Source organism: Theobroma cacao, chromosome 9 (assembly GCF_053813885.1).
Source record: "Theobroma cacao isolate CCN51 chromosome 9, ASM5381388v1, whole genome shotgun sequence".
Lineage (NCBI taxonomy): Eukaryota > Viridiplantae > Streptophyta > Magnoliopsida > Malvales > Malvaceae > Theobroma > Theobroma cacao.
The window spans coordinates 43262957-43278589 of record NC_142647.1 but is presented as its reverse complement, the minus strand read 5'-3'; the positions used below and the strand labels follow the sequence as shown (position 1 = coordinate 43278589).

At 34.0% G+C, this 15633-nt stretch overlaps 1 protein-coding gene across 1 annotated transcript in view; it reads right to left on the bottom strand.

The window, feature by feature from the left end:
* LOC18590038 (ARM repeat superfamily protein) overlaps positions 1–14892 on the bottom strand; it is a 28076-nt gene extending 13184 nt beyond the window's left edge. The window contains exons 1-20 of the mRNA XM_007015311.3: positions 14603–14892; positions 12761–12928; positions 12548–12637; positions 11707–11843; positions 11525–11615; positions 11286–11368; positions 11092–11198; positions 9224–9376; positions 7337–7401; positions 6179–6266; positions 5997–6075; positions 5802–5910; positions 4779–4838; positions 4479–4597; positions 2205–2586; positions 1866–2047; positions 1708–1780; positions 924–1074; positions 667–836; positions 164–514 (exon numbers count right to left, since the gene is read on the bottom strand). Coding sequence (XP_007015373.3) covers positions 164–514; positions 667–836; positions 924–1074; positions 1708–1780; positions 1866–2047; positions 2205–2586; positions 4479–4597; positions 4779–4838; positions 5802–5910; positions 5997–6075; positions 6179–6266; positions 7337–7401; positions 9224–9376; positions 11092–11198; positions 11286–11368; positions 11525–11615; positions 11707–11843; positions 12548–12637; positions 12761–12928; positions 14603–14794 — 2850 coding nt within the window. The 5' untranslated portion in view covers positions 14795–14892. The remainder of the gene's footprint in view (positions 1–163; positions 515–666; positions 837–923; positions 1075–1707; positions 1781–1865; positions 2048–2204; positions 2587–4478; positions 4598–4778; positions 4839–5801; positions 5911–5996; positions 6076–6178; positions 6267–7336; positions 7402–9223; positions 9377–11091; positions 11199–11285; positions 11369–11524; positions 11616–11706; positions 11844–12547; positions 12638–12760; positions 12929–14602) is intronic.
* Between the last annotated feature and the right edge of the window lie 741 nt (positions 14893–15633).

Sequence of the window (15633 nt, the reverse complement as noted above, 5' to 3'; positions counted from 1 at the left end):
AATGAACTAATAACAATGCAATGTCTATAATTACACCACATCTTTCTTGAAGGTGACAATCAGGTTATAATTAGGACCTGGAAAGCATTTTGTTTTCTCTTTCCGTGTCTGTAAATGAAAAATAAATAAAGTAGATTTACATAATTCTAAAGTTGTGGCTGACCTGAATTTCTGGAAGCATATGTTGGATGGTAGGATTATGACCACAATAAATTGTCAGTGATAGTAGCCAGACAGTTCCAGCGCAGCGCTCTTCTTTTCTGTTACTATACAAAAGAGCATCAAAAAGTTTTCTAGTGATAGTATCTCTAACCATGATATGACAATCTTCATTGGCCTCACTTTTCTCATCAGAGATATATTTGGACAAAGAAAACTTCATATCACCCATAAGAAAGTTTGAAGTCATGGAAAGTGAAGTATAGTTAGTCTTGAGAATCACATCAGCAGTAACAGGAATGCCACCCCAGAGAAATGATAGAGCTTCTCCAGCAGCAAATAAAATATCCTCAACCTGTAGAAATAAAAATTAAAAAACTCACGAAAAATGAGAGGTTTTCCTAATTGCGTACACCACTTGTACCAAATAAAACTCTCCCAAAGATTTGATCTAATGATACAAGCAATCTTTAAAGAAAAAAATATTATATCATATTCTACACCAACCTTTGACCGGCAAAGACTGAAAATCAAATCAAGTGCAATTTTCATGTGAGAAGCAGAAGTTTCTTTCACACACATATGCCCGATGGAGATAACAATTTTCTGGATTGCTTTAATGTCATCACCAGAGAGTAGCTTGCTCAGCTTTTCGTTCAAAACTTCCAGAATGCTAACTGCAGTTCCTTTATTAAGTTAGCATGGTTATTAAGCTTTTTGAACAAACATAGCAATAAATAAAATGAGCATAGGTATAACATCACCTGAACTAGAATTACTGACAAGTGAAGGTAATGGTGCATACAGTCCAATATGGCCCAGTGCTTGCATTGCAATGGACGCCAACATTGCACTCTCAGAATTAACAACACCAACAAGGCATTTAAGAGTATTTTGCAAGAGTTCCTTTGGAATCTGTTTAATGACGAACGTCAAATATGCATGAATACCAAAAAGGTTACCAAACTTCAAAATAATATTAAATAATATAATATAATTTATTGAACACATTTTTGAAGAAAAGCAAAAATTTTGCAAGTGGAAGCAGTTCAAAACTTAATTCAACTTTGTTAAAAAAAAAAAATTGGTTGCATATAGAGATAAGATTGTGTCCACTTTGCCTCTCCACAGCTATACTGATATTCAAACTGTATTATTTGCTGGGTTGGTCACCCTTCCATTAGCAAACTTAGATCATGGAAACAGGATAAAGAAGTTGTCAAGCATATTTACCAAGGGCTCAAGCCTTAGTCCTTAAGTAACACATTTTTCATTTTATCCACCACTAAGTAAACCCAAAACTTCAAATGCTAATTTTATAGCTCATAAAACATCAAAATAAGAACCAGAAATATGAGGAGTGCATGTGACAGCCACCCCAGAAAACATGCATAAAATTTTCTTGGTCGGTGCTTTGCACTTGTGGGTGTAGTAGCATCAAGGCACCAATGAAGTGGTCACAAACTTGCACCAACAGTAAGAGCATGCCGCCTAATTCAAAAAAAAAATTCCAAAAGTAATAAGTCACTTTTACATCATAGAACTTACAGAAGGTGATCTAGACACACAATCGGCAGTGACATATCCTGTTGCACATAATGCTCCATGTTGTGCCTCAAACCTGAAGAATATTTAAATCAAGTTAATAATATATATAAAAGTAATTATTCCAAACATCTAACTCATCACAAAGTATAGCCACAAACCTTTTGTTTGTTCCAGTGAATGAGGAGACCAGTTCACCAATAAGGCCAGATGATGCAGCAAGTGAAAGGGAAGAGGAAGCAATGCCAAGCAAACGTGCTACAGACTCTCGTGTATCCATGTCCACGTGACTTAGTAATTGCTTTAACCACGATATTCTTGACGCAAAGTGTGATGCTACCATCTTAAAAACAATAATATTAATGATAAAAAGGTGCATATGTCAGCAAAGAATATGCAATCTAGCAGCAAGACAGTAACCAAACAAGACCAGCAACCAAGTCTAGGAAAGCTGCAGCCCTAACAGGAGCAACCAAGTTTAGAAAACATGCAGCACTAACCTCTGGAAGATAAGATCCAATTGTCACTAATGCCTTGGAAGTAGTAGAATGCAACTCAACAGAGCCTTCAAATGCCATAGCATGCTCTAGTAACAAGCACATTCTTTCCACTGAAGAAAGAAATTCAGATGATCTTCCTAAGGAGTTGTTTTGCACCAACTCAGACTCAAAGCACTTCAACAAAAATTTAATCATTGCCACATACATTTTTGATGGAAAAAGAAGCTTCTGTTCCCTCATTTCAAAGGAATCTAACAACCTTGGCTGCTGTTTAAGAACATATTCTAGCATGTCTCCAAGCTTAGGATACCTATGATCCAAATTTTGACTGATTATTCGTCCTACATCCTTACCAAGAAACAATCCTTCAAGTGCCATTTCCCTATTAAAAGAAAAAGTGGGGGAATGGGGAGGGGTTGTAAATGCCAATGTTAATTTAATCACTTTAAGAATGAGAACGTAAATCAAGAGCAAAGAAGACAAATTAAATACAAAATAGTGAGAAAGATTAAGGCTCTGAACATACTAATACAGCACAGCAACACAATAATGTCTAACAGTCACATTTCCACTGTACATGGATTAGGAGCAACTGATGTACCAATATGTCCTTTCCATTAAGGTTTGCAAGCAATTTTTATCAAAATAATGCGCTGAGCACACAATTATCTGCAATACCTTTTATATAATTCATTGTCTACAAAACACATGATACGTGGCCCTTCCAAACACTTAAAGTTTCGTCAAAAACCACTAGCATTACCATCAATAGGCTCTCAATTCAATGCAAATTATTTCCAGATAACAAATTCATAAGATGAAGTCCGTGCAGGATTGCTTCTTGATTATTCAACCAAAAATTTTGAAAATTTTGAAGAGTGTGACCTGATGGGTTCAGCCCCTGAGTCAGTCTATAAAGGTCCTCATTCTTAATAACCTTTACTAGGGATGCTCACTACTATATAACAACAAAACGCACCTGAAGAAAAGAAAATTTTCCAACCATGTGCTCTCTTATTTAACGAAAGAAACATCCTAGCACCATAAATCTCCTTTCACATCACTAATACCAAATTCAAGCACTCAACTCATTAGGCTTTTAGATTTCTCTATCCAGAAGCCTGAAATCTCTTTTTTTTCATTTTCTTTTTTGTTTCTTCCCTTTCGTTTGTTATCTATATCACTAATTTTAGTTTTATTGATCCACTCATACTGCAAATGCATGCTTCAATGGAATTAAAGCCTGCTTCAGGTCCTCCAATGCAACTGTACTTTCTCATATTCCCGTGTATGAAGAGGGTTTGTATATCACAAAATTTCAAGTTGAATGAACCTAATAACATGCCATGGTCACTACTTATCTAAACTGAATATTTTTGTTAGCTAAAGGACAAAAAATATTGAAGACTTCAAAATTCCCGAAGCTATTAAGTAAAGGCTTATAATTGATATGTGTGTGATACTGAGACTAAACTGCCTGGGAAAATTAAATTTTTATTACCTAGTGTTCAGGAAAATTTAAAAGAAACACTCTTGACTAAGGTCTCCATGGTATCTTCATCCTTCATCTTGCCTCACCAGGAGAAATAATGTTGACTTCTAACATGTAGATAGTATGTTAGATATATGAATTTTATAATTATAGAGAAAAAGGGCGTCATCAATAGAATTGGATATTAAATTGGCGATTCAAAGGATTTGGCAATACCAGAAGAAGCATTGTCATGAGTGCAGTCAATGATAGGTAGGGGTTCGTGGTGGAGGCAAGTTTAATGGAGTTATAGCATCAGTGGCAGTGCCGAAGTTAGCAATAATATTGGTGGCAACGATTATAGCTGTAAACAGAGGTCGGATAGCTTGAAATGGCAGAGTTAGTGATGGTGGCAGAATGCCCTTGGCATTGATGAAGCTAACCACGAGGCGATGACAATAATTGCACATTCATAATGGACAAACTGGCAGCAGTGGTGGATGTGGTACATGACAGAAAGAAGAACTAAAATTGTGGAGTAATTGAAGAATGTGATCAGCAATTAGCACAGAAGTGCTGATGAATGAGAAATAGATGGTGGAAGTAGCCAAGTCAGATGGTAAGTTATGATGGAAATGAGCATGATGGTCAAACAATGCACTCACACGTCATCCCCATTCTAACATTCAATATCATTATACTAAGCAACAATTGAGGAGTATAAAGAATCCACGAGTCACTTTGAATACAGATGCAAAAGGAATTCTTTATTCTACTATAAACATAAAGAGGATTTCAGCTACCTTATATCCAACCTAGAGTCAGCTGCTCCAAGCATACAAATGAATCGACTGGGACAATGTTGCGAATCAAACACAGATGTTGCCCACCTCACAGCACAAAAACGAACTTCACTTTGTTCCTGGTCATCACAAAAAAACAAAAACAAAAACAAAAAACAAAACAAGACAAAAAAATAGAGGTGCCTTTAGCTCTGCAAAACTTAATGACCAAACCAGAATCATGTGTGGAAAAAATCTAGTTCTTGAGCAGAATAGAAACAAGTCACCAAAGTGTGAACTAGAATTGTTGAAGTCTAGTACCACTTGACAATTATTCAGTAACAACGTCTCCAATTGCATTAGTACAGCAGCTGAAGCTCCCTGGTGATCATAAAAACAGCATAACAGCCTTAATATAAAAAGTTGGAAGGATCAGATATATACAATATCAAGCCTGAGAGCCCTGTACATCAACTTAGCAGACCAGAAGAATTACTTTTATGTATAAAATTATCATTTTTTCAGAGGAAGTTGAATTGTATCTAGAAAACTATCAATTTAGCATCAAAGCTCAGAATATCTTATAAAAGGAGGTGCAGCAATACATGCAGCATAAACAAGAGTCTCATGGTCATCAAAGACAGACTAAGGAAGAGAATACAGTGCTGATGTATACACACATACAAGTATACCATTCTAAAGTACTTAGGGGATTTTTTAATTTTTGATACAAAAGATCTTTCATTGAGATCGAGGGGGCATAAATGAAAAGCAACTACAGAAGAGGATTCCAAATCCACTGTAGTTCTTAAGCAAATAAATTACACCTGTTCCTGAAGGACAAAAGCAGATTACTTTATGGTTTGTAAATAAAAATTTAACCAAATGATCTCTCACTTAGAATAGTTTACTGCTTATTTATTTTTAAGCATGCAACTGAACATGGAAAACAACAAATAAAATTATAGCAAATTAGATAAAAAAAACACACACTCAATTTTTTATTAAGAGTAGACCTCCCCTCATATATGCACTTTTCTCCTGACACCATAAATGTAAAAGGAAAGAATTCTCTAAAGAGTCAGTGAACGAAAAAGAAACAAAAACTATACAATGTAGCAAAAACAGCAGGAAATGTATGGTTTTGAAAATGCGTAGAGAAAGAGTATGTGTGCCCAGGAGTATTTTTGTAATTGACCTACATATTATGTCATCCCCATTGCAATTAACTCTAGATCATTTAGGAAACAAGTAGAAATGTATTGGCCTCCAGAACCATGCAAATCAAAATAAATGGTTTTCAATGATTAAGTTGAGAATACAGGTGAAGTAAGATTTGTATACCATGTAGGCAGCAGCAAGTGAATTTGTCGCTTCTTGGATAACAAAACGAAGAGATTGGGACTCTAATTTCAATGCATCAAAAAGACGAGTAGCCATGTCAATTTTGTCTCTGCAATGATGGTAAAAAGCAATAACATTATTTAATCAGAGAACGAGTATGGAACCACCACTTATCAAAATAGACAGGTAAATAACCTGAAAAGTTGAGGCAGGCGCTGTGCAAGCAAGCCTATTGCTTGAAAAGAAAAAGTTCTGGTGTCCCTTGCAACTGAATCTGGGTGAATGAAATAAATTAAAGTAATTCCACAGGATTCCAAAGATCAAAATCTGAACAATCATGCAAAAATGAAGTTCAGGAAACTATTCAAATAGACAACCTGATTCAGAATTTGAGTAACCATCAAGTAACTTCAGAATCCCATTCAGTATGAGAGGACCCATGAGTTTCAGTTGATCAAGTTTTGACTACATAAACAGAAAAGAAAATGACAAGGAAACAATATCAAATGAAAATAAAACTTTTGTTAAGGAAAAGAGAAAACCAAACATAGAATGAAAATAAGAAATGAAAACAAACAAAAAAAATGATTGGCGATATTTTAAATAACAGATTATAAAAAGCTGCTACTAAGCAACTTTTCTTTTTCTCTCATGTTGATGATTTTTATTGCTACCACAGAAGCCCTGTGCCTCAAAGCAGGTAGGGACAGCCCTGTCACAACCCAACCTAAGTTCAGGGTGGACTAGCTGGAGGTAAAGCCAAACCAGACCAACCCAATTGAATCTAAAAAAAATGTCCTTTTAAAATATTCTGAATTTCTGGTGAAATTTATGTATTTTCCAGCTAAGAATTGCGAGATTCTTCCTCCCCACCTTCCCAATACCTCCATCTAGATATATATTTATGTAGGTTTGTATTTGTGCACCACAATATAATGCATACTAATCATGAGGTCATTGTCTTCACCCTTTTCCAAAGTTTTGGAATAGCAGCTTTGCAAGCTAGAACCATTGACAATATAAGGCTAGATTAAAAAAACAAGGTATCTGCTGTAGCTAAATTGCTACTTTAAAAAGTGAGTTCTTAATGAAAAGAAATAATGTCATTGATGCATAGTGGCATTCACATGAAAACTGCAATTTATGAAGTCCAGCTGCTATTTCCCTAATTTCAGCCCATTTCTTGCTACTAACTCTAAATTCTTTTCTTTTTTTACAACTTTAATCTAAATAAAAACCCAAATTCAGTCATTTTTGGTTGCTATTCAGAATTTCAGCAAGTTATCCGTTATCTTCTTAATTGCAGCAAGACTTTGCCCTTTGATGTTAACCATTTCAAGCTGTTTCACCTCTTAAACATAAATCTAAACCTTAAAAGCCTGGTTATCCAAAACCCACCACAAAACTCCCTTATGCAGATTTTTAAAATTTTTCCTGCACCATACCTTTTCATTCTAAATTTACCTGACAGGGTCCATAAATTAAAAGCTTCTACAGTTAAAAATTAAATAGAAATCAAATAATAAGGTGCTCACATGTTTGAAGACCCAGACAGTAAATTCCATTCCCAATTGTTTCAGCCTTGAAGTGGTACCAGTCCCTATCCCATTTAAGAATTTCAACAATCAAAAGAAGAAATCAGCATATGGAATTGCTATCCACCAACTGAATGTGAAGTAAGAGAAACAAATATGCATCAAAAGATCCATTTGCAATGTCAAAAGTCAGATGCTGACAGTGAGACAATAGAATACTAGCAGATGTAATTTTACCATGATAAAAATCATCTCTTTTGCCTATCAAAAGTGTTGTTATAGCAATTTTCAGCATTTAACATTTAGGAGGAAAAACATAACCTTTGCAATTAGGGCATTTTTTTATTATGTCCATGGACCTTATCAGCAGGCTGGACTTGTGTCTTCTTTTTACGATTATTCAATCAAAGGTATGCTCTGGTTTATCATTATATATTGAAGTTCAAGTAAACTAGGATGATCTTATTCCAACTGTTTAAATGGACATGTAACAGTTTTTTTGTTTTGGATGTTAGTTCAATTTCATGTTAGAATACTTTGTAGTGTTTGACAATGGTTCTCAAACAAGACCTTATGCTTCAGGGATTTCTTTCTATTTGTTACTTGTCTCTATTATCTTTAGCATCGTATCATTACAGTATTACCAGAAAAATTCGAAGGTGCCACTGAAATGTATGCTTTTGTTGTTTCAGGTTTAAATTTAAATACCCAACAAGATCCAAAGACTTCCCTGATTTATAAAGTAATTTTGTGCGGAAAAGTGTAAACATACTACGATTACAATATGCTCAGCATCTTGGAGCTATTTCAATTCCGATCTGATATTGGTTCTTACTTTTATTGCTTGCAAACCTTAAACCTAATAAAAGAGATGCTAATCTGGTAATTCTAGGCACAATTAAACCAGAAATATTTGGACATCAGTAAAGTACTCCTTCAAAACTGATCAGGGTTCCAATTCTCCTATTTTCAGTTCGGTTTTTCTGTAACTATAGTCTAATACATAGAAGTTATCAATTTTCTTAGTTATATCTGGATTTTAGTTCAGCATTAGGACCATCAAAATAGAATAATACTTGATTTAGTATATTGCATACAATAGGTCAAGAGAAATAATTGTCCAGCATCAGTCCATATCATGTCAAGATGAAAGTCTGATCCAATTTAAAAATATAAATAACAAATACATTGACTCATGACAGGACTAACTTTTCTTGAAAACACAAGCTTATGGCACCAAATGATCAATGCTAATGTGTACTTTAAAATCTTATAATTATTTAGTTGATTGAAGAAAACCGATTACAGGTTCATGCTCAATGTGGAGTTGAGATTAAATCAGTGGTGTGCAAATCATTTTAAAAAAGAAAGCATAATGAAGTTATTCAACAATCCAATAGATCATGGCACCCATTACCTGAACATCAGAATGAATTCTTACCAACACAAAGAGAACTCATGTGGAAGCAAGATTACACTATTAATACTAAGTGTAGTGTTCAGTAATATCACACCAATACCTTAAGAAGTATCTCATTTAGCAGCCTTTTTTTCCTTGCTCTTTTAATTCTCTTCTTGGCTATGATGGACATCTTAATGGTTAGGTTAGGTTTTTTTTTTTTTTTTTGAAAAGAACGGTTAGGTTAGATAAGGCTTTGGTTTTAGACTTTTAGTCTTTTCAGAGTAGAGCTTATTCAATCCCTAGCTTTCTTTTACCATAACAAAACAAATTTTTGCTTTTAAATTTTATGAAAATTTTGAGTCTGATCTCATACGCAAAGTAATATTACCCTTCACAAAGCTGAATATCTATCATCAGTCATAGCATGTTATACTTCACGTTAGTTTCGCTACTTTACCACAGGATAAAAAAATTATGCAATGTACCATATATGCAGCCAAAAATGCACTGCAAGGTTGAAGGGAAACTATTTGCTGCTGTGATGGACCGACAAAATACAGCCATCAGTTTCACTTTCAAGGTAGCATTTCCAGGATTGACTCTTGAATCCACAGCAACATTTTCTGCACCTGCTGTACCTGGAAAAGATGTAAATAAGTTGCGTTAACAATCTTCCACCAGCATGAAGAACTCGAAAGATTATCAGCCACAAATGTTATCTCAAGCCACCGCATAAAAGCTAAACATGCATCCAAGAACTCAATTTCCCTAAATCTAGAGATGCTTGCATAAACACCCAAAATTTGATAATACAAGTTCATTCACTAGAACAATTGCAACCAAAAATTAAATAGACACTGGCCAACATCACATTAAATACCACACTAATCAATTCAAAATTTACTCTTCCATCTTTATTCGTTTAATAGGTATCATTCGAAGATCACTTCATAATTCTGATTAATTGGCAAACTCAAAGTTCAAGCTCACAAACTTAAGATTCAGAGATAGAAAGGCTAATGGATCATATATTAATAGACAGATTCCAACAGATTGCCATCTCCCAGCATGTCTTGAATAAAATAACTTAATAGTCAAACAAATTACTTTAGCAAATTAACATCTCTCGTTATATAACTTGAACCTTCTATTTCAAAAAAGTACATAATACAAATGTAAGTTACATTCTTATACATAAATCATAATAATATTCAACACAACTTTTCTGAAGGGAGAAACATTTTAGGATTTTTGAATATTAAAAGTGAAACAAGTATTAGAAACTATCACCTCAAAAACTTTCAAATGGTCTTACTACAACAAAGTTGCAAATAAACAATTATAACAAACTATTAGAGGTGTAAATTGGGCAAGTCACGTCAGATCACTTCTGTTGAAGGAAATTCGGGTCATTTATTTGAATAATTTGGTTTAACACTTAGGTTATTCAATTTCGGATCATTCAAATTCAAGTTATTTCAGGTTCAAGTTGTTAACTTTTTTAAAGTCAAATCAAATTGGGTTTGAACGAATTATTCGGATTCGAATCATTTCAGGCTAGTTGTTCAGGTTGTTCAAGTGCAGGTCAAATCAAGTTCCGATCACTTTGAATTTAGGTCATTTTCAGGTTCAAGTTGTTGACTTTTTCTGGTAAAATTGGGCTGGAACTAGTTCGCATGGGTTGTTTGGGTTCAGGTCAGCTTTGCCAACTCTACAAAGTATGATTCTTGGAGATTGAACAAGTGTCATCTTTCAATGCAGTATTGAGCATGCATACAAAGAAAAAGGATGAGTGTGCTAGTGATGAGAGAAGTTTTTTTTTCCCAAATGATTAGAGAGGACTTAATTTTGCTAAATCTGTGGAAGCAGTCCAGAATGCATTAGTGGTTGCCTTAGAAGGTGAGAATAATTTTTGTTAAGGATTACAGAGGTTTCTCACCAAAGAAAAGTCTCCATTTTGGGAATTTGGAAGAGATAAAGTAGTAGTATGATGTTTTAACACAAATTTTCAGCATTTGAAGAAAACAATGTTACGTTTTAAGGTTAAAATAGTCAGACCCTAAACAGCTCAGCTTACCTGAGAAGTGCTTAAATATGAAATCAACATACAGTCAAACAGATTCACAACCTCCATAAAACCACTAAAAGCAAGAACTTTATAATGCATAAATGAGTCATCAGAGCATTAAGGCAGCCTTTTTTATTTTCTCACAATAAAACTTATAATCTGACAAGTGGAATACATTACTTATGAAGCAAGACAGTCAAAAAGATGAAACCTAAAGAACATTTAAGCTTACAAATGTAGCAATAAATTAATTTGATAAAAGAGAAAAAGAATTGCATTTCATACCAGTAAAAAGTAAAAACAGTCTGTTAATCAACCTCGGATCATCTAAATTAGCACCAGAAGCCTTTCTTTTTATGAGCTCCTCTCCTCTCTTGACAACAGGTTCTTGACTTAACAAATCAATCATAAACTGATCACTATAAGAAGGAAAAACATTAAAATGTAAATTTAATTTAAACACGCAAATTATATAATACCTATCTGCACTAGCAGCCACATATAGAGGATAAACAAGTTCAGGAGACAGCTCCATAGCTTCAATAACATTCAAGATCCCCAACTGCTTAAAGAGAACCAAAGTAACATATACAGATTATATCAAATTCTTAGGTAACTATTGGTCCAGTGACCTATAGCAAATGTGCTCAGTGTGTGTTTACAGCTAATTTACAGTACCATCTATCAATGTTCAGCAACAAGATAATCTTCAACTCACCTTTCTTGTTAAAAGCATATCACCTTTCAATGGAACCTTCCCTGCAACACGGTTAGCTTGAGCAATGGAAAGCCCCGGTGAGCTCCCTCCTCTGCAGAGAAAACTCAAAAAATTTAGAAACCTTTGGAATGAAAAGGAAAGTAGAAGATTATAGCATCCCAATGTTAAAAAGACTTCCAGACCCTTGAGCTGGTGATTGGTACAAAATTGCATGAAGGCAAAATTCAAGAAATAGATCCCTGTCCTGAGAATCATTCACTAATTTATACTTCGCAGCAATCTCATCATCAATGTGGCTTGCATGACACTCACCAATCACCTGAAACCAAGGAAATGCCAAAAATATCAGCATTGTCTCAATTTTTTTTTTTTTTGAAAAAAAAAGTACAATATTAACCTATATGGATATCATATTGCGTGTACTTTTATGAGGATAAATTCCAGAACAATCTAGATTTTGAGGGGAACAGGTGTTTGGGTCTAGAAAGAGAGAGGAATCTGTGGGTATGAAAGGGGAAGTAAAGAAAAAAGGAAAGGAAAAATAGGGTAATATCAGAATGATGCCAGTGGCTAGCCATGACAACAAGCAAAGAAAGAGAGAGACAGGAAAGGTAAAGGAGAAATTTAAGAGAGAGTAGGGGAAGATCATGCATACTGGCATGAAGAAAAGAGAGATATCTGTGAAGAATATAGAAAAAGAAAGAGAGAAACAAAAGGAAAAGAAGGGGTAATAAACAAATTGATTATATGGCAAATTTTGAAAGCTATGTTATCTCCCACATGTCCTTCTGGACCACATGACTGGATTTAACAAAGTTAACTAAATCTGTTATATATTTCCTTCATTTGCAACAGCCCATATAGTTTGGCTCCTTGATTAGACAAAATTCAAGGTTAGGATTCACATTGCATATTGGAGTAAAGATTGGGTTCTAAATTCTAATCCATTTGCTTAGCCATTCCAATTTCCACTTTTTAGAAAGATGCAAGAAGAAGGGGAGTTTCCTAAAGATTCACATATACCTTAGCCACAATTCTCATGAGAATCTCTTGGTGTTGTTGAGGAACCTTTGAAATATTTACCACAAGCATAGGAGCCATATTTTCTTTTTCCTGTAACAAAAGCAAAGATTAATTATGAAAATGCTAGAACTTGCAAATCATAACTTCAAACCCGATAAAATATATTAATTTCCCAAAGATGAGATTATGGATTACAGACAATGTAGAACAGACCTTTAAAGGTCCACGTTCAAATGCCATCTCGATATACACAATGCAAAAATTCTTAACCATTGGATTAGCATTAGCTTCGATATACATTTTCCATAATTCTGGCAGTGGTAAACCAATCTCTGGCTGGTGTCTCACTCTCTTGTTCACATGACTCAAGATCTCAAGAACCTAAAATGACAAAGCAAAAGAAGCATAGTCATTGAGAATATAATGGCCAAAAAAGAACTACCTTTACACCATAATTTGACATGTTAAGATGGGGGGGGGGGGGGGGGGGGGGGGGGAATATGATACCTAAAATATTCGGCAAAGGCAGATCCTTGTAGCATAAAGCAGACAACAAAGTATATACATCAAACAATAGATAGCATGGAAATGATGGATGCATGTAAGTCTCTCCGGTGAAAAACTGTGCAACTAAGTGATAATAAACCAGAAAAATAAAAGGAAAGATCAGAATGTTTAATGAAGCACACAGTGGCAGCCTCCAAATGTGGTTAGAAGTCGTGCTAAGGTTGGTTCTAGTGCCCAAGCCTTAATTTGGCACATGTTCAATTCTGGAAACTCTTAGTTGGGAGCATGAATAGGCTCTATCGGTTGCTTTCAAGTCATAACTTCATGTTTCTTTCATTGAAAACCTTAGGTTATTATTACATTTTCTGTTTATTGAGTTTTATGCATCACGGTCCGTTCATAAACTTATGTTTCTTCTTCTAAGTAAATAACTGTAATGTGATTGGAATTGGATAGAGTACCCACTGACAACAAAGAATCATGAGAATAGAAGAATTAACATGTTGCACTTTCTAGTGAGAGAAAGTACAAAAATAAAGCACAGAAGTAAAATAGAGACAATGAGTCCGTCCTCTACAAGAAAATTGAGGAAAACAGAATAAGTCTTCAAATTTGCATAACTTCAATAATAAGCCTTTCCAACATGTTTGCAATAATTGTTCACAAACATTTACGAGATCAATGAATTCAAAATTCTGTATATGTCTTTCATGAAAAAAAAGAGAAGGAGCTCAGAGAATTCAACTCCAAACCTATTTAAACCATATCATACTAACACTTTATTCCTATGCCTTTGAATCCTAAATCCCCAAAATTTAGCAATACCCTAGACCATGATCCACTTAGATTCCACAAGCCATGAAGAAGCCACGCCCAAGGAGTTAAGCAAGATGTTTGGTCAGTTACTCATCTTCTAGCCACATCAGACTAACAAAATAACAAGCTGTAATCAGATATATTTGGCAATTAAACTACAACAAAACTTCTCCAAGCTTCTTTGTAATGGGCAACGAAGAATCCTACCAAATAATACTATCAGAAACATTCACTAAATCAAGCACTCACCCGCACTGCACCTTACAAATAAACTATGTAAAGAAACCACAAATTCAAAGAATTATAGTAATTCAAACCGGATGCAGATATAGTCATATAGATACCTACTCATCTGCACCGGAGTTAAAGAAACATCTTAACCAATATTTCCTAGCATTGAATCACTACATAATGTTATCAAAATGAATAACATTTGTCCAGCAAAGAAGTGTACCAAACTATCTCCACCAAAATTTAGTACTATTCGATAGTTGATATTATTAAATTCCACAACAATATATAACTTAAATTTAAAAAAAAAAATCGAATAGTTATTACTTTCATATAATTCCAACCTCCAAGTCTCAAATTTAAAAACAACAACAACAACAATAATAATAATAATGATAATAATAATAATAAGAACCGCCGAAAGCACAAGCAAAAAATAATTGATGGATAATTCAAAGATAAGAAACAAAAGGATTAAAAAAAGAGGAGAATTATTGTAACCTTGTTGCGGACGAGTTGCGAAGAAGAGGAAAGAGAAGAAATGGTGAGAGGGAGGAGCTTGGAGAGCAAGGCTTGGAGTTTGGAGTCATCGCAGAGAGCTAACCTAGTCAACATTCGATCCAGCAATTCTTCAGTCTCCGCGTCCGATTTTGCCGCTGCTGCTGGCGCTGGCGCTGACGATGATTCCGCCATTTTTCTTTTTCTTTCACAACACGACACAACCAATATACACTCTCAGAAGAGACGAGAAGAGAAACGTTACCGAGTCCGACTTTGGTTTTTACCCCTTTTTTCCTTTCTTTTTAATATATTTGTTTTTTTAAACGGTTAAGTGACGATTTTCAACGATAAAAAATGCCAAAGGTATTATTTGAAAAATAATTTGAATACGAAAAAAAAGTTGCAAAATTCAGAATAAATAAAGAATAAACTATTCTGTTAAAATTAAACTATCAAAAGTGAAAAAGTTCCGATATTCTGTTTTTTCATAATTCAAATTCTTTTTGAAGATATATGTGAGCCTGGTTAGGTTAACTTTGAATTAAGAATATTTTATCTGTAATTTAAGCATGAACTAAATTTTTATCAAATTTAACACAAAAAAAATATTTATCAAGTATTATAAATAAAAATGAATATAATATATATATTTCAATTAAACCTAATAAATTTTCTATTATATTACAAGCATGTCATTCAAAAAATATCTATCTAATAAAATAAAGATGAAAAACTTAAAACATAAAAATTAATGATTTAGTTAAGCTATAATTCACTTTAAAATAATTGCAGTAAAAGTTTTACTCTTTTGAATACAAGGTTAAACTGGGCAAGATTCCAAATTTGACCTCTTTATTACTTTCGATTAAAAGTATATACTTATTCAATACAAAGTCTAATTTATTAGTTATATATCTATATTTCTCCAAAAATTAAAAGGGAGAACAATAAAAATGAAGGACAAGACCACATTTATGTTTCATTCAAAAAAAAAAGACCACATTTATATTAGGTTAAAATAAATAAACCCT